Raw genomic sequence first — 18,880 nt, 5'->3', positions numbered from 1 at the left:
CCATCTGAGTATCCGAGTACCTGTCAGCCCATCTGAGTACACGAGTACCTGAGTACCTGTCACAGCCCATCTGAGTACCCGAGTACCTGTCAACCCATCTGAGTACACAAATACCTGAGTACCTGTCCCTGCCCATCTGAGTACCCAAGTACCTGTCCCTGCCCATCTGAGTACCCAAGAACCTGTCCCAGCCCATCTGAGTACCCGAGTACCTGTCACAACCAATCTGAGTACCCGAGTACCTGTCACAGCCCATCTGAGTACCCGAATACCTGTCACAACCCATCTGAGTACCCAAGTACCTGTCACAGCCCATCTGAGTATCCGAGTACCTGTCAGCCCATCTGAGTACACGAGTACCTGAGTACCTGTCACAGCCCATCTGAGTACCCGAGTACCTGTCAACCCATCTGAGTACACAAATACCTGAGTACCTGTCCCTGCCCATCTGAGTACCCAAGTACCTGTCCCTGCCCATCTGAGTACCCAAGAACCTGTCCCAGCCCATCTGAGTACCCGAGTACCTGTCACAGCCCATCTGAGTACCTGAGTACCTTTCACAGTCCATCTGAGTATCCGAGTACCTGTCAGCCCATCTGAGTACCCAAGTACCTGTCACAGCCCATCTGAGTACCAGAGTACCTGTACAGCCCATCTGAGTACCCGAATACCTGTCACCACCCATCTGAGTACCCGAGTACCTGTCACCACCCATCTAAGTACCTGAGTACCTATCACAGTCCATCTGAGTACCTGTCACAGTCCATCTGACTACCCGAGTACCTGTCACAGCCCATCTGAGTACCTGAGTACCTGTCACAGTTCATCTGAGTACCCGAGTACCTGTCACAGTTCCTCTGAGTACCCGAATACCTGTCACAGTCCATTGGAGTACCCAAGTACCTGTCACCAGCCCGTCGGAGTACCCGAGAACCTGTCACCAGCCCGTTGGAGTAATGGAGTACCTGTCACCAGCCCATCAGAGTAACGGAGTACCTGTCACCAGCCCGTTGGAGTAATGGAGTACCTGTCACCAGCCCATCAGAGTAACGGAGTACCTGTCACCAGCCCGTCAGAGTACCCCGAGTACCTATTTGCAGACCATGCCTCATAGAATATACAGGAAGAAATTATATAAATATACAGAACACCGCATACTTATACAAAAGAGCAAGTGGGACTTTATATGAAGCATATGCCAGCAGAGAAGTAATTGATGAACATAAAGAATTTTTTATTATTAGTATTATTATTTTATTAAAGCAATGTATTATAGAATCACATATTTGAGTCAACATTAAGAGAGATATACAAATAGTACTCAGACCATTAACACAGTTCACAATACATATAATAGTAATCGAGATAATATGCAAAAAGCAAGATAAAAAATAGTACATTCTTATGATGAGAAAAAAGTCCTTATGTTCACCTCAAACGGTATGGGGGTATAGCAAGGGTAAAAAATATATAATAACTGCAAGACCGATGGCCTCTGGGCCTGTTGGGTATATATATCACAATGAGACTTAATAAAATCTTGGTACAGTGAGTGGAGACACGGCATCCAACAGCTCTACGCGTTTTGTGGCTTACCTGCCACTCGTCAGAAGCAAGCACATGTTTTTTCTTATTTCTCGAATAACTTTATTCATAGACAGTCTCCACTCACGGCATCTGTCTATGAATAAAGTTATTCGAGAAATAAGAAAAAATGAAATTAGTTATAGAAAGACGGGGTTAGGGGTTAAGTACAGAACCTCCATAACCAAGGCTTTACTTACTATGGTTTGATGTATGGTGGTGTAAAAGTGGGGCCCTACAGGTGATCCAGGCAATTGACTCCAACCGGGAGCTGAGGTGGGCGACCCCGCGGATTTGGAAGGGGCGAGACCCGGAGCGGGTACCGAAAACGAGGACATCCTATGAGTGAGGGAACATTAGGTGAATGGGAATTGGGGGGAATGGAGGGGGATTGAAAGGGGGGAAAGGGGGAAATCCGCGGGGTCGCCCACCTCAGCCCGCCATACTCAGGATGAGTAGCAGAATGTATTTTTGGGTGTTATTATTTGCTATGTACATGCTTTGAGTTAGAAATATATTATAAACTGACCACTTTGTGTAAAAAAAAAAAAATGTTTTCGTTTTCTTTCCACGTTTTCCGAAGACTTGTGGAAAACAATGAACTGTTCAAAAGACTCATTATGCCTCAGAATATACGTTGGGGTGTTTGCTTTCCAAAATGTCACACGACCTCTTTTTTTTTCTAACAAACAATGCAAATATGAATATAGTCATGTCATTTTTTTTTAACTGACAAAAAAAATTCTAATTTGTAAACCTGTTAACCCTTCGCTGACAGACAGTTTTGACATGTCTCGCACACTTGTTACAATAAACATGGTTTTTAGCTAGAAAAATGACTTATAATAGCCAAATATGATATATTTTCTGAAAGCAGAGACCCTGGAGAATTAAATGGTGCCATATTTTACATCACACGATATTCAAGCAGCTGTTTATTAAATGCAAATTTTCAGGGAAGAAATGCACTTAAATGCATTTTAGTGCACACAAACACCACATAATGCCTATTTTTTTTATTTATTTTTTTAAATATAAGACATGAAGTTAGATCAGTAAATAGATACCCAAAAAGTCAAGATTTAACAATTGTGCACATCTGAGAAACAATTCATTTTTATTTTATTTCATTTAAATATTTTTTTAAAATTTTTCAATTATTTTTTTTTTTTTAATTCAACTTTAACGATATAACCAAAAAAGAATACAAAATAGGGTTTTGACCAAAAATACACTTTATTGATAACAGGTACCTGTCAAAAATCTTGAATATCCTCAAAAAGTTAATTTATTTCAGTAATTCGAATTCAAAAAGTGAAACTCATATATTTTATATAGATGTCTTACACACAGAGTGTGTTATATTTCAAGCATTTATTTCTTTTAATTTTGACGATTGTGGCTTACAGCTAGTGACACCCCCAAAATTCAGTATCTCAGAAAATTAGAATATTACATAAGACCAAAAAAAATAAAAAAAAATAAGGATTTTTAATACAGAAATGGTTTAGCGAAAATTCTGTCCATGTATAGTATAGTAACTCCCAACATGTCCCCATAGACCTTTATGGAGGATTCTCTGTATGAACTACAAGTCCCAGCATGTCACCATAGACCTCTATGGAGGATTCTCTGTATATGAACTACAAGTCCCAGCATATTCCCATACACCTCTATGGAGGATTCTCTGTATGAACTACAAGTCCCAGCATGCCCGCTCTCCTCAGTCTCTCCTGGCGGGGTCTCTGTATTAAACACATGGGCTGACACGTGGGGAGGGTCAAATCACGTGACTGGAGCAGAGCGGGGTGACACAGCCGCAGAGGGCCTCACAGTGTAGCACAGAGTCACCTCCTCACATCTGATATAAACCTCTAATTGCCGTACTGCTGTGCTCCAATGGTGGGCATTGCACAGCAGTCATGGTTATAAATCAGGTGGTGAGGAGGAAGATCGCATATGTTGCCTCCCTACCACCTGTCAGCACACACTGGGATCGCTTTTCAGAGGAGCTGCAGTACCTGCTGCACTTGTGAATGAGCCCTTAGTTCCATTCCTCCCACTGATACCAATGATGGGGCACTAGTCCCCCCACTGATACCAATGATGGGGCACTATTCCCCCCCACCGATACCAATGATGGGGCACTATTCCCTCCACTCACGCCAATGATGGGGCACTATTCCCCCCACAGATAATAATGATGGGGCACTATTCCTCCCACTGACACCAATGATGGGGCACTATCCCTCCCACTGACACCAATGATGGGGCACTATTTCTCTCACTGACACCAACATGTACTTTGTCCCCTTTTGGACTGAACACTTAACAGTTGATTACATGGACCTAGAGGCAAAACATCAATTTACATCGAAGGTTTAATAAGACTTCAATCCAATCACCAACGAAATTATCAGTGTTTATTGTTTAAGAATAAATCAGGAGTTGTGAAAGATGTTCAATAGAAGTCTATGGGGATCAACTGAGTAGAATATACAGTATCTCACCAAAGTGAGTACACCCCTCAAATTCTTGTAAATATTTTCTTCTATCTTTTCATGTGACAATACTGAAGAAATGACACTTGCCTACAATGTAAAGTAGCGAGTGTACAGCTTGTATAACAGTGTAAATTTGTTGTCCCCTCAAAATAACTCAACACACAGCCATTAATGTCTAAACCTCTGGCAACAAAAGTGAGTACACCCCTAAGGGAAAAATCATTATTTTACTGGTCATTGGAAGTTCAGCATGGCACCTCATGGCAAAGAACTCTGAGGATCTGATAAAAAAAGAATTGTTGCTCTACATCAGGGATATGCAATTAGCGGACCTCCAACTGTTGCAGAACTTCAAGTCCCATGAGGCATAGCAAGACTCCGATAGCCACAAGCATGGAACCCAGAGGCAGAGGCATGATGGGACTTGTAGTTTTGCAACAGCTGGAGGTCCGCTAATTGCATATCCTGGCTCTACATAAAGATGGCCTAGGCTAAAGAAGATTGCCAATACCCTGAAACTGAGCTGCAGCATGGTGGCCAAGACCATACAGCGGTTTAACAGGACAGGTTCCACTCAGAACAGGCCTCACCATGGTCTACCAAAGAAGCTGAGGTCACGTGCTCAGCGTCAATATCCAGAGGTTGACTTTGGGAAATAGAAGTATGAATGCTGCCAGCATTGCTGCAGAGGTTGAAGGGGTGGGGGGGTCAGCCTGTCAGTGCTCAGACCATATGCCGCACACTGCATCAAATTGGTCTGCATGGCTGTCATCCCAGAGGGAAGCCTCTTCTAAAGATAATGCACAAGAAAACCCACAAACAGTTTGCTGAAGTCAAGCAGACTAAGGACATGGGTTACTGCAACCATGCCCTGTGGTCTGATGAGACCAAGATAAACTTATTTGGTTCAGATGGTGTCAAGCGTGTGTGGCAGCAACCAGGTGAGGAGTACAAAGACAAGTGTGTCTTGCCTACAGTCAAGCATGGTGGTGGGGATGTCATGGTCTGGGGCTGCATGGGTGCTGCTGGCACTGGGGAGCTACAATTCATTGAGGGAATCATGACCTGTGACATACTGAAGGACAGCATGATCCCCTCCCTTCGGAGACTGGGCTGCAGGGCAGTATTCCAACATGATAACCACCCCAAACACACCTCCAAGATGACCACTGCCTTGCTAAAGAAGCTGAGGGTAAAGGCGATGGACTGGCCAAGCATGTCTCCAGACCTAAACCCTATTGAGCATCTGTGGGGCATCCTCAAACGGAAGGTAGAGGAGCGCAAAGTCTCTAACATCCACCAGCTCCGTGATGTCGTCATGGAGGAGTGGAAGAGGACTCCAGTGGCAACCTGTGAAGCTCTGGTGAACTCCATGCCCAAGAGGGTTAAGGCAGTGCTGGGAAATAATGGTTGCCACACAAAATAATTGACACTTATGGCCCAATTTGGACATTTTCACTTAGGGGTGTACTCACTTTTGTTGCCAGCGGTTTAGACATTAATGGCTGTGTGTTGAGTTATTTTGAGGGGACAGCAAATTTACACTGTTATACAAGCTGTACACTCACTACTTTACATTGTAGACAAGTGTAATTTCTTCAGTATTGTCACATGAAAAGATGAAGAAAATATTTACAAAAACGTGAGGGGTGTACTCACTTTTGTGATACTGTACCTGAAGAAAATAAGATTGTGTCAGGGGCGGCATATGAAATAATCGACAAAAAGTTTGGCAAATTTTAATTTATAACCTTCTCAGGAAACAGAAGGCTTTTCTCTTTAGCTGGGAAGAAGGGCCAACTCAGAGTTGACGGCCATGATTTTGAAATAGGAAGGCCAAAAATGTCCAATAAGGTGTGATGGTCAGGTGATCACAAAGTGTACCAAGCTGTGCATAGTTGAAGTTGCACATGGGGTCACGTCATTGTAAAATAAGTTTTATTTCTGAAGGATCCATCTCAGCAGCTTCTAAAGCTTCCCACAGACGTTGGATGGTGGCCTTGCGTCCCATGTGTTGCTTCCATTTCACCAGTCCCTCCATGACCTGCGAGTGCAGGCTGCCTGGATGTTGTACTTTACACCTGTACAGGTCGCCATGGTCCAGTCCTAGGTGACCCAGAACTTGCTCCCATTCTGATCCCAGTTTTCCTGCCAGAAGGTTCAGTTGCCGGTCATTGGGACAGTTCTGTAGGACATTGGCAGGCAAGGCCGAAGATTTGCTCTCTGGTACAGGAGGGCTCTTCTGGCAGTGCAGCTTTAAATTCTCCTGGACCCATGGGAATTCGGCCAGCGAGTCCAAGAAAACGTCAAAGGCCTTGGGGCCCCGAGTGGGCAGGAGGTCCAAGAGCTTCATGGCTCTTCTCTGACTGGTGACCTGTCCACATATGTCCTCCAGTTGCTCGCGGGTGATGACACCCTCCTGGTACAGATACTGGGGAACCAGTCCGTCGGCTACAGCTTGAGAACACAACTCAAGACGAAGGCTTCTGAGGAGCTCCCTGTGTTTAGAATCCATCGTTCACCTGTGTAATAGGGACCCCAATAGTGAATTTATTGCAATACACAGGCCTGTCTATACAAAACTTTAGGGCCTCATTCACACTTGAAGCCAAACTTCAGGCAGATATAAAAAAAAATACTGCAGCTCTGTATTTTCCTCCCCCCCATCTGTGTCCCCATTGAAGAGATTTCACTTTACTTCCTGTCTCATAGCCACAACAGGAAGTGAAATGAAATCCTTTCAAAAGTGAAGGAATTCCTAATTGTCCACCATTGTAAGATTTTCCAATGATTTTTTTCATGACCTTGGTTTTTCTTACACTCTCTGTAAAAATGGTAAACAGGACAAATAGAGAGGGTGAATCTCCCCTACGGGGACACAGACAGCGATAAAAACAGACAACTGCTCTAATCCCTCTCCATTCCATCCAAAACAAACAAACAAAAAAAACTTTTGCCTTTAGTTACATTTTAAAGTAGAACTAAAAGGCAAAAAACTTTAAATTTGAATAGAGTAAGGCCGCGTACACACGGGCGGATTTTCTGCCCAACTTAGTCCGCTGAAACGTGTTTCAGCGGACAATCCGCTCGTGTGTGGGCTTCAGCGGACTTTTTCAGTCTGACGGATTTAGTCTTTCGGAATTTCCGTAATTTTGTCCGTCCAAACTTGGTTTCAGCGGACAGTCCGCTCGTGTGTAGGCATGTTGGACGGACTAAGTATGGCGCATGCTCAAAAAGGATTTACATGCCGAAGGTTGCATTGCAGTGTATTGGACGTCGAATTTCTAGTCACGTCGTACGTCCCGTACACGTCATCGCGCAAGCTTTCGGCGGACTGTCTGTTCATCGTGTGTGGTCAAGTCCGTTCATTCGAAAGTTGGACGGACTGTCTGTCGGATTGTCTGACGAACTTAGTTGGGCAGACAATCCGCCCGTGTGTACGCGGCCTAAGGGAGAGATAACCCGTGTCAGCTTTTTTTTTTTTGTCATGTGACCCATTATGGAGATTTCCCCTCACTTCCTGTCACATAGCCACAACAGGAAGTTCCCAAATTTTTATCAAGTTTAATCTTGCTATCTGTGTCCCCTTTAGGGAGATTTCCCTTCACTTCCGGTCTCCTAGCAAAAAGTAGGAAGTGAAAGGAAATGCCTCCAATGTGAGAGAATCCCTGGTTGTCACCAGAACTAGGGGAACAACTCAGAACTGGGGAACAACTCAAAATGTGGGATGTTCTTTCACTTTTGCAAGTTTTTAGTTATACTTTTTTTTTTTTAAATCAATTTGGCTAAAAGCTAAGTTAAGACAAATAAAATTAATGAAAAAAATAAAAATAAAAAGATCATAGCATTAATGGAAAATAAAATCCCATAATAATATTTATATTATTACTAAAAGAATATTAATGAAAATAAAAATAATAATAATAATAATAATATTAGTAATAGTAGTAGTATTATAAATACTACTACTACTAATAAAATCATCATATGATCACTCCAGGGGTGCAGACTACATGACAGCTTCCTGCATAATGAACTGTCTGAGCCCCAATTAAGTGAAAACTGTTGGTGCTATACAAAGCCTGTATAATAATAATAACAACAACAACATTAATAATATAAATAGTACTACTACCGATATGATAACAACATTAATGAAAACAATGATACCACTACTAATATTATTATTGAAAAAACTACGATTACTGCTACTACTAATATTAATAAAAATAATAATCATTATCTCATCACTGCAGGTATTCAGAATTAAATGATAGCTTCCTGCATAATGAACTGTCTGAGCCCACCATCTAAAGCCGCGTACACACGGGTGGACTGTATGGCCTACTTAGTCCGTCATACAATCCGACGGACAGTCCGTCATACTTTCGAATGAACGGACTTGACCACACACGGATGCACAAACAGTCCGTCGAAAGCTTGCGCGATGACGTGTACAGCACGTACGACGGGACTAGAAATAGGAAGTCCAATACACAGCAATGCAACCTTTCGCCTTGTAAATCCTTTCTGAGCATGCGCCATTCTTAGTCCGTCGAACTAGCCTACTCACGAGCGGATTGTCCGCTGAAACCAAAGTATGACGGACAGAATTTCGAAAAATCCGAAATACTTAGTACGCCAGACTGCACGCTGAAAAAGTCCGCTGAAGCCCACACACGAGCGGACTGTCCGCTGAAATGTGTTTCGACGGACTAAGTAGGCCATACAGTCCGCCCGTGTGTACGCGGCTTTAGTGTAAACTGTTGGTGCTAAATAAATATGGTGTAATAAAAACAACAATAGTATTATTAATAACAACAATAATAAAAATAGTTAACATTAATGAAAACAATAATACCACCACTACTACTACTAATATTATTATTATTGAAAATATTACTATTACTGCTACTACTAATAATAATTAAAATAATCACCATCTGATCACTCCAGGCATACAGAATAAATGACAGCTTCCTGCATAATGAACTGTCTGAGCCCCCAATCTAATGCCTCGTACACACGATCAAACAATCCGGTGGAAAAGTCCGGCAGACTTGAGTCCGCCGGACAATCCCACCGTGTGTGGGCTCCGGTGGACTTTTTTTACCCAAAAGTCCGACGAACTAAGAAAGTATTTTTGCACTCCAATCTGTCCGCCGGACTTGCATTTCGGCGGACAATCCAGCCGTGTGTGTGTCAGTCCGCCGTACTTTTGAAATGAACAGACTTTTCCCGCCTGGAGAAAAGTCCGCTCATTTTGAGCGCGTCTCCAGGTAGCCGGGGCCAGCGAAGGAGGCGTCGCTGGCCCCGTCACCTGGTATGGACTTAAAGGGGAATCTCTACGCTGAAAAATCGGCGTGGGGGTCCCCCCCTAGATCCATATCAGACCCTTATCCGAGCACGCTACCCGGCCGGCCAGGAAAGGGGGGTGGGGACGAGCGAGCAGCCCCGCCCTCCTGAGCCGTACCAGGCAGCGTGCCCTCAACATGGGGGGGTGCCTTGAAGAAGAACCGAAGAGGGGGACAAGACCCCCGAAGTCGGAAGAAGAGGGCGGCGGCGAAGAAGAAAGCTGGGCTCCTTCGCTAGTGAAAGAGCTAGCAAAAGAGCAGAAGATAGCGGAGGAGCCCGGCGAGAAGACCCCCGGAGCTGTGCAATAAACTATTTTAACCCTTGTGTGTTGTGGTTTTTTTTTACTTTTTTTCACAGGTGAATGGGTAGGGGTACATTGTACCCCATACTCATTCACATAGGGTGGGGGCCGGGATCTGGGGCCCCCTTATTAAAGGGGGCTCCTGGATTCCAATAAGCCCCCCACCCGCAGACCCCGACAACCAATGGCCAGTGTTGTCGGGAAGAGGCCCTTGTCCTCATCAACATGGGGACAAGGTGCTTTGGGGTGGGGGGGGCGCGTGGCACCCCCTTCCCCAAGGCACCCCCCATGTTGATGGCACGGTACGGCTCGGGAGGGGGGGGGGGCGCTCGCTCCTCCCCACCCCCTTTCCTGGCCGGCCGGGTAGCGTGCTCGGATAAGGGTCTGATATGGACCTAGGGGAGGACCCCCACGCCGATTTTTCGCTCATACCAGGTGAGGGGGGCCAGCGACGCCTCCTTCGCTGGCCCCGGCTACCTGGAGATGCACTCAAAATGAGCAGACTTTCCTCCGCGTGTGTGTGGGCGAGTCCATTCATTTCAAAAGTATGGCGGATAGTCCGGCGGACTTAGTATGCCGTATTAGTCCACTGAAAAAGTGCCGTGTGTGGGCAAGTAACTCGTTCGGAAAGTCCGCCAGACTAAGTCCGCCGGATAGTCTGCTACGTGTGTATGCGTATGAGCGTATGAGCAGGCACTTTCGTCCGGGTGGCCGTCTCTGGACGTCCTAATGTTTACTTCCGCAATGCGCGCCGCTGTGGGCGCGCATCGGGGAAGTTCTGTGTTTGCCGTGTCCCCCGGGGACAGGCAAACACAGATCGCTGTAAACGGCCAATCACAGCAGTCGTTTACAGCACGATCAGCGTGTCCAATGGGAGATGATCTCATATGTAAACATATGAGATCATCTCTCAGCGCCACTCTCCCTCCTCACATAGACAGAGTGGGAGAGGGGAGAGATGAACGGCTGCAGCGGCCGTCAGTGTGAAAAAAAAAAAAAAAAGAAGTAAAAAAATAAAGTAAACAAAAGTGCCATCCTCCCCCAGTGCCATCCTGCCCCAGTGCCATCCGCCCCAGTGCCATCCGCCCCAGTGCCATCCGCCCCAGTGCCATCCACCCCAGTGCTACCTGCCCCCAGTGCCACTTGTCCACAGTGCCATCTGTCATCAGTGCCACGTATAAGTGCCATCTGTCATCAGTGCCACGTGTCATCAGTGCCACATAGTGCCATCTGTCATCAGTGCCACGTATTAGTGCCATCTGTCATCAGTGCCACATATCAGTGCCATTTGTCATCAGTGCCACTTGTCAGTGTCACGTGCCATCTGTTGTCAGTGTCACATGTCATCAATGCCACTTATCAGTGCCATCTGTCATCAGTGTCACGCGTCATCGGTGCCACGTATTAGTGCCACCTGTCATCAGTACCACGTATTAGTGCCACGTGTCTTCAGTGCCATGTGTCATCAGTTCCACGTATAAGTGTCATCATTGCCACGTATCAGTGCCATCTGTCATCAGTGTCACGTGTCATTGTCCTGGTGCTTCAAAAGTGTAATAAGTAGTCAACAAGTTAGATGTGTAATTTATGTTCCTAGAACACATGATGGTGCTCCCTGCATGTTGGGCCTCTCTATGTGGCCAGGCTGTGAAAAAGTCCCACATTTGTGGTATACACATGCCATGTGAGAGAAATAACCTATTACAATGACAATTTTGTGGAGAAAAATAAAAAAAATGAAAAATCTTAATTTTGCAAAGAATTGTGGGAAAAAAATGACAACATCAAAAAGCTCACCATGCCTCTTACTAAATACCTTGGAATGTCTACTTTCCAAAAAGGGGTCATTTGGGGGGTATTTGTACTTTCCTGACTTGTTTGGGTCACAAGAAGCGAGATAGGCCACCAGTACATCAGATGTGATCAATTTCGTGCGATTCGCACCACAGCTTGTAGACTCTCTAACTTTCACAAAGACCAAATAATATCCACTAATTTGGGTTATTTTTACCAAAGATATGTAGCAGTATAAATTGTGGCCAAAATTTATGAAGAAAAATTTATAATTTGCATAATTCTGTCACACAAACAAAGAAATATGCGGTTTTTTTCCAAATTTTCTGTCTTTTTTCATTTATAGCGCAAAAAATAAAAACCCCAGGAGGTGATCAAATACCACCAAAAAAAAAGCTCTATTTGTGGGAAAAAAAAGGACAAAAAATTCATTTGGGTACAGTGTTGCATGACTGAGTAATTGTCATTCAAAGTGTGAGAGCACCGAAAGCTGAAAATTGGTCTGGGCAGGAAGGCTGTTTAAGTGCCCAGTAAGCAAGTGGTTAATAATAATATAAATATAACTACTAAAACTAATAACAATAACACAAATGGAAATAATAATAAAAATAATAATATTGAAAATACTACTTTATTACTACTAATTAGGGATGAGCTCAGGCGTGTTCGCATGAAACCCGTGCAGAGCCCGCCAGAAAGTCGGCACAGCACTTCGCTAATCACAGGCAGTGAGACATTGTCCTGATGTGCGGCTGCAGAGATCGGGTAATGTCTCACTGCCTGTGATTAGTTCAGCGCTGCGCCGACTTCTTGGCTGGCTCTGCACATGTTCCATGCGAACACGCCTGAGCTCATCCTTACTACTAATATTTATAGTAATAATGATAATAAAAGAATAATAAAATAAAATACTACTCCTACTAATAATAATACTAAAATAATAACATTAAATTAAAACAATAATATTTATAGCAATAATGATAATTATTATAAATATTATTAATAAATAAAATACTCCTCCTACTACTAATAATATGTTATTAACATTAACAATAATATTTATAACAATATTATATCAACAACATTAATAATAAAATAATAATCATCATCTGATCACTCCAGGCATGCAGATTAAATGACAGCTTCCTGCATAATGAACTGTCTGAGCCCCCCTCCCCCATCTAAGCACAGAGATTGGACAGGAATGTGTACAGGAATAGCCGTATATTCCTGATTTCCAGAATACACCATACCGTCCTTCCTGCTGCCACGCTTTGTTTTTGGTTTTTGGTTACTTCCTGTCTCCCAGACTGCTCTACAAAGGTCATGTGATCAGAGCAGAGTCGGCCATCTTTAATACTGGCATTGTGAAAATGGTGAACCCTGGGGTCCTCCCTGAAAAGGGAAGCTCACTAGATATTTAGTAGATACTCTGTAGACGTCTCTCAGTAGTGCATAGGGGCAATACCGACAGGCAATAAAATTGTGTTTTTTTTCTATTACTTAAATCTGGAGCACATGTCTGTATTTATAATGAATAAGTGCGCACGCGCATAAGGAAGTTGTTGCACCAACTTACGGCAGCACCAGTTTAGGGAAATGCCTTCAGCTGAACATAGACTGTACAATCTGATTGTATAATCTCTGTACAAATTCCTTAAAGTATATGTAAACTAAAAACAAAACAAAAAAAAACAAAAAAACACAACTTAGTATACTGTTGAAATTACCAATTCTTAGATGTGGTGTCTGCATCAGCTTTTATTATATCACACAGGGTACTTTTTGTCCCCTATAATATATAGTTATTTTTTATTTATTTTTTACTTAGCCTCTGTCAGTAAATTTTCAGTTTTCTCCTTCACCGATGTGCGCTGATGGGCACGGATAAGCTGAATTGGTGGGCTTTGATGAGGTGGCACTTATGGGCACTGATTAGGTGGCACCGATGAGAAGGCACTAATGTGTCGCACTTATGGGCGTTGATTGGTGGCACTGATGGGCGCTGATAGGCGAGACTGGTGAGCACCGACAGGCGGCACTGATGGGCAACACTGATGGGCATTGATGGATAGCAGTGATAGGCAGCACTGATAGCCAGCACTGACTGGCATCACTAATGGGCACTGATTGGAGACACTGTTGGCACTATAATGTAATTAGGGCACTGTTGACCAGCCACCTTATTACCAGGGACCACAGTGAGTAGCTGAAGCAAGTACCGGAGCAGTATTCTCCCCAACCGGGAACGGTGAAGAATCGGGAAACTTCAGCAAGTGTCAAGACAGGGACCCAGCCAGCGGAGGTGACTCTTGCAGAGCAGCCTGGTGTGCAATGCCAGGTACCGAGATGGTCAACGTGGGTGAAGCTTGATAAGTATCTGGAATGGCAAGCTAAGGAACCAGCAGGGAAGTGAGGGTGACGCTTAAGGAAGATACCACCATGAAGATTGGAGGAGCCCACAGGATTCAGCGGCAGTGAATCATCTAGTCTAGTGAGAGAGACCGGGAGCTCAGTGGTCTGAAGAACTACAAGCAAGAAGTGATTGTGGTGGAAGTGAAGGAAATGTTATACTGTGTGTTAGAAACTGTTAAAGACTGTTGCCATAGGAGACAGCATTCCTACACATGCAGATGCCTTTCCCTGCATGGCTGTCGTCCTATTGAAGCCTCGGAGCCTGCCAATTAATATTGCAACTGTCTAATAGTGTCCTGGCCCTAGCCCTTGCTCCCAAAGTTCTGTTAAGAGAAATAAAATCTCTTTGCATTGAAGAAGTGTCTGGCGCCCATGAATCCACCTTGCATTACACCCGCTATGCCTTGCAACCCACCACATCTGGCCCTGGAGGTTTTCATTAGACTGAAAGAGGCTGGGGACCTTTCTACACTAATATATATTTTATGAAGATATTAATTTAAATGGTGACCATAAATACGCTGTGCATCATAAATGTTGTAACTAATATCATTCAAGAATAAAATACAAATAAATAAAACCACAGAAGAATAATTCCATAGATCACTCATAACTTTATTGATGCAGATCATCAGATAACACCTCTTGGATTTTGTCCTCAGTCCACCATTGTCCGGAAAGTAACATTCGGTCTTCTCTGGGACTTGCTAGAACCAGTTGTGCTGGAGGTAGGTGCAGTGTCCTCGTCTGAAAGTAAAACATTCAATAAGGAATACAGTCAGATCACAGTTGTCATTAAGCCCGTATCTACCAAGGTACATTTCTAAAAGTCGTGGTCGGCTTTAAAGTAAAAAAGGATTACGGCAGATCTAGAGTTGCCCAGTCACTTCAGTGGGACTGAGAGTGCCACCTCCCCACCACCACCGAGTTTCCCAGGCTCGCCCATTCCTCCAGGAGTCCAGGACTGCAGTAAAACACACTCAGTATTGAGGACAGGAGGAGATCATTGAACATCTGATCCCACCTTCGACTGATGAACTCAGAAGCGGCGTGTATTACATTACTTGTGGGTTCGCAGCCGTTAATCCCTGGATTCAGGGGAGCAGCTAATCAAGCACAATCTGTGCTTGATTAGCTGCAGTGGAGGGCAAGGAAGAAATCGAGAGTCTAATAGACCTCTGATGCCTCCATACCTGCCCAGGATATGACATAGTAGGCTTTTAGACATGTGCGATTCATTTCGTATGAATCAAAAATTCATTCGAATTTCTGGAAATTCGTACGAATCCAAAATACAAATTTTTATGCATACGAATTCTGTAGCAAATACGAAATTTCGTTTATGAATTTTCGGATCCAAATTCATCATTCAACATTCGTAATTGTTACAAAAAGTTAAACCTAAAAAGTTAAAAACCCAGGAAGTCAGCACAGAGAAGGGATGGTGGGAACCCCTCATAATGGGCAGCGAGTGTACAAACCTGGGAGCTCAGCACAGGGATGGTGGGAAACCTATGGGAATTTAAATGCTTACGAATTTTATACGAAATTTCAGATCCAAATTCTGTTACAACAGAAACGTGACTGGTGTTTTGTTCACCAATCAGAGGAAGTCAGCAAAGCACAGGAATGGCGGGAGCTCCTCATAATGATAAATTCATCATAACGAACTTTCGTTATTTTGCAAAAATTTTGCGGATCGAACGAAAATTCGTATTTCGTACTAATCCAAATTGAATTTCGGACATGAATTAAGAAATACGAATTCATTTTCGTACGAAACGGAGCGAAATAAAACAAATTTATTGACGGCGCACGTTTCTAGTAGGCTTAAGTTAAATAAAACTTTTTCTTTAAAAATTATATAAAGATAAAATTATAATAAAATAATTCCCCCCCACACCTAAATGCAAACACAGTATAGGGTGCTTATACGTATGTAAATTTCACCATGCCTGTAAGGTATCATTGTGAACATTGGATTGAGAGCAATAATTCTAGAGCCATAGCTCATGGTCAACTCTACCATACTAATAACCTGTAAAAGCATGAAGCGCCACCTATTGACCATTTTAGGTATAACTGTTGACAGTCCTGATGACCCGGTTGCTTTTTGTCCATTGTGTTGATACGCTTTTATAATCCACTTGTTTGTGAGTATGTTTCCTGCTTTTTTGATTTTAATGAAGATTACTTGGGTAATGCGCAAGGTTTGGTATGCCCTACCTTCATTCTTTTACAGCGTTTCTATTGGGTATCCCGGATCCTTGAAGGGCAGCAAGGCCTGTGAATGTACTGGGAGCAATGGGAATTCCAGGCTTCTTCCATTGCTGCTGAGGAGATTTTGTTTGACACTGATAACTATGCCCTTAGTCACTTTTGGCCAGAGGGGGCCCTGCCAGGTAAGCTGTATGGTGCCCCCCGTGATTTGTACCAGCAGCTCTGGGTCTCTCTGCAGAGGGCCAACATGGCCATTGCTAAGTCAAACTTACAGCCCTGCAATCGGCAAAGCTCATGCTTCCTGCTAATTGGAGAACTCTAGCTCTGACTCAGCAGGGGGTGTGTTGGACCTCGGTAGAAAGACCACTGCTTCCACACAGGGGGTCAAGGATCCTTTTCTGCAGCATTGCTGGCAGGGACCCAGGCTTTTCTACTCAGACTGTGGCAGCTTCAGAATGAAAATATCTAAAAAAAAAAATAAAAAAAAAAGACTTTGCACACATTTAGGGTTCAATCACACCAGTGGTCGAAGTAGATGGCGCTCCCGCTGATGTGAAGGAAGTGGTTTATACAGCACTGCTGGAAGACTTTTATTCTTACCTGCAGACCTTGGTGGTACATTCTAGCCCCTGCTGGCAAAATGCACCGACGGGTTTGTTGCCAACTGCCCTCCAAAAGGGGGTCATTCTGGGTCCTCGTCGCTGGGGCACTTGGGGCCAATCGCTCCTTTCTTCTGTCGGAGGGTATTTTCTTAAAAACAGTTCATGGTAAGGGCAGGTGGGTTGTGGATAAGCCTTCAATAAAAGGACACTAAAGCTAATATCAGGAGATTCGGTATGACATCAATAGATATAACATGGTAGGAATTTTAGTAACAAAATTTATGCCTCGCCCCAAAGGTAACATTACATGTTCAAAGTTTTAGAGAGGCCTACTAGATCAAGCTTTTCATGTCACTGCCCTCTGGTGGTTTCTTAAAGTAAATGCAAATCCTAAGGGCTTGTTTACAACATCAGCGTTGTCCAACATAATCCCCCATGCAAGAACAAGGTCATTTGTCTCATGTCCCAAACACATAAGGGTTAAAGTTGTACTGCATTGCACTGAGACAAAGGACAGGTTGCATTTTTGCACCGGGCCTTCTGACATGTTGTAATGCATCAAAGCACCCTGCAATGCATAAGAATTACAGAGATTACAAAAAAAAACCTTTGTGTTCTTTGGGTTGTTTCTCCCCCCCCCCCCCCCCACCCCCATCTGATTTACCCCAAGCAGCTCAATAAACCGAACAGAGTCTCCACCTTTGCAAAGAAAAAAAACTGGTAATTTTACAGCTAAATCATTTTTGCCCAGGGGTTCTCAATCATGGGCCATGGCCCTCCGCTTCCCTCCCACCAGGGTCTCCAGTTTTCTGAAGATCCTCAAGCCCCCACCAAGGTGCTTCCTAGCTACCATTCTGCCCACCAACCTTCCATAGTGGCCTACAGAACTCCCATCAGTCCCCACAGTCCCCCCCAACCTCCCATAGTGCTCTCCAAACTGCCAAATTGCCCCCTCCCAGCTCTTTGTAGCACCTTCCAACCTCCCACAGTGCCTCCAACCTCCACTTTCGCTCACCAACTTCGCACAGTGCCACTCAGCCCCCACAAAGATCCACAACCTCCCATAGTCCCCAGCCCCCTGCAGGACCTCAAGCCCACTATAATGCCACCCAATCTCTGTCAGTGATCTACATTTGCCCCCCCCCCAACCTCCCATAGTGCTCACCATCTTCCCACAGTGCACCCCCAGCCACCTACAGAGTCTTCAAACCCCTATAGTGCCCCCAGCCCCTGCAGCACCCACCAGTCCTCCACAACGCCTCCAACAATGACTCGCATTGCACCACTTAGCCCTCATAGTGCTCCCCAATCTCCCACAATGTTCTTCAGCCTCACATAGTGCCCCCCAGCCCCCTGCAGAGCCATCAGCCTGAACAGTGGCCCCAACCTCTAACGGTGTATCACACTGCTCTCCAACCTACCACCATGCTCTTCAACCTCTCAGTGACCACCAGCCCTTTGGAGGGTCACTAGCTTCCCCATAAAGCACCCAACACTGATTCCAACCTCCTACGGTGCCCCACCGCCCCCAGCCTCTGCAGCACACCACCAATCTCCAGCAATGCCTCCAACCGTGCCTCCTACAGTACCCCATAGCCTCCGTAATCTCTCCCCCCCTCCATCTCCTGCAAAACCATTGGCCTGAACAGTGGCCCAAACTTCTAAAAGTGCACCCCCCAACCACCCATTATGCTCCCCAACTCTTTCACTGTATCTGCCACAGCCCCCAATCTCTATCAATGATCCACACTGACTCCAACCTCCTACAGTGACCCCCCCTAAAAAAAACAAAAAAAAAAAAAAACCTGCAGCACACAATTATCTCCTGCAATGCCTCCAACAGTGCCTCCCACAGTACCTCTCAGCCATCATAGTGCTCCGTAACCTCACACATTGTTCTCTAAACTCTCACAGTGCCCTCTCCTAGGGCAGGGCCTCCAGACCCCCAGTGCACACAACCTATAACAATGAGCCACACTGACTCCACCCTCACCCAGTGCACAGCCCCTGAAAAGTTCCCATCCTCCTAGAAAGAGCCCAGGACACCTAAAAAGTCTCCAACTCCACCGTTTTCGCCCAGCGCCCCCCAGAAACGTCATCTCCTG

General features: G+C 44.7%; 1 protein-coding gene across 1 annotated transcript; it reads right to left on the bottom strand.

Annotated features, from left to right (window-relative positions):
* Positions 1–2,801: 2,801 nt before the first annotated feature.
* Positions 2,802–12,851, bottom strand: LOC143947840 (death domain-containing protein CRADD-like). The gene is made up of 2 exons (XM_077465169.1): positions 12,792–12,851; positions 2,802–6,610 (listed from the first exon to the last, which is right to left on the bottom strand). Exon 2 carries the CDS (start codon positions 6,601–6,603, stop codon positions 6,010–6,012), a length of 594 nt encoding a protein of 197 aa, XP_077321295.1. The 5' UTR covers positions 6,604–6,610; positions 12,792–12,851; the 3' UTR covers positions 2,802–6,009.
* Positions 12,852–18,880: the final 6,029 nt, after the last annotated feature.

This window comes from Lithobates pipiens, unplaced genomic scaffold (genome assembly GCF_037356315.1).
Source record: "Lithobates pipiens isolate NorthernLeopardFrog02 unplaced genomic scaffold, aLitPip1_a1.2 Scaffold_1, whole genome shotgun sequence".
Classification (NCBI taxonomy): Eukaryota; Metazoa; Chordata; class Amphibia; order Anura; family Ranidae; genus Lithobates; species Lithobates pipiens.
Note: the sequence above shows the minus strand (reverse complement) of the source record. Positions and strands in the feature narration are given on the sequence as shown.

Coding starts and splice junctions, on each gene's coding strand:
- LOC143947840 (XM_077465169.1), bottom strand. CDS start 6,603: ATGGATTCTAAACACAGGGAGCTCCTCAGAAGCCTTCGTCTTGAGTTG.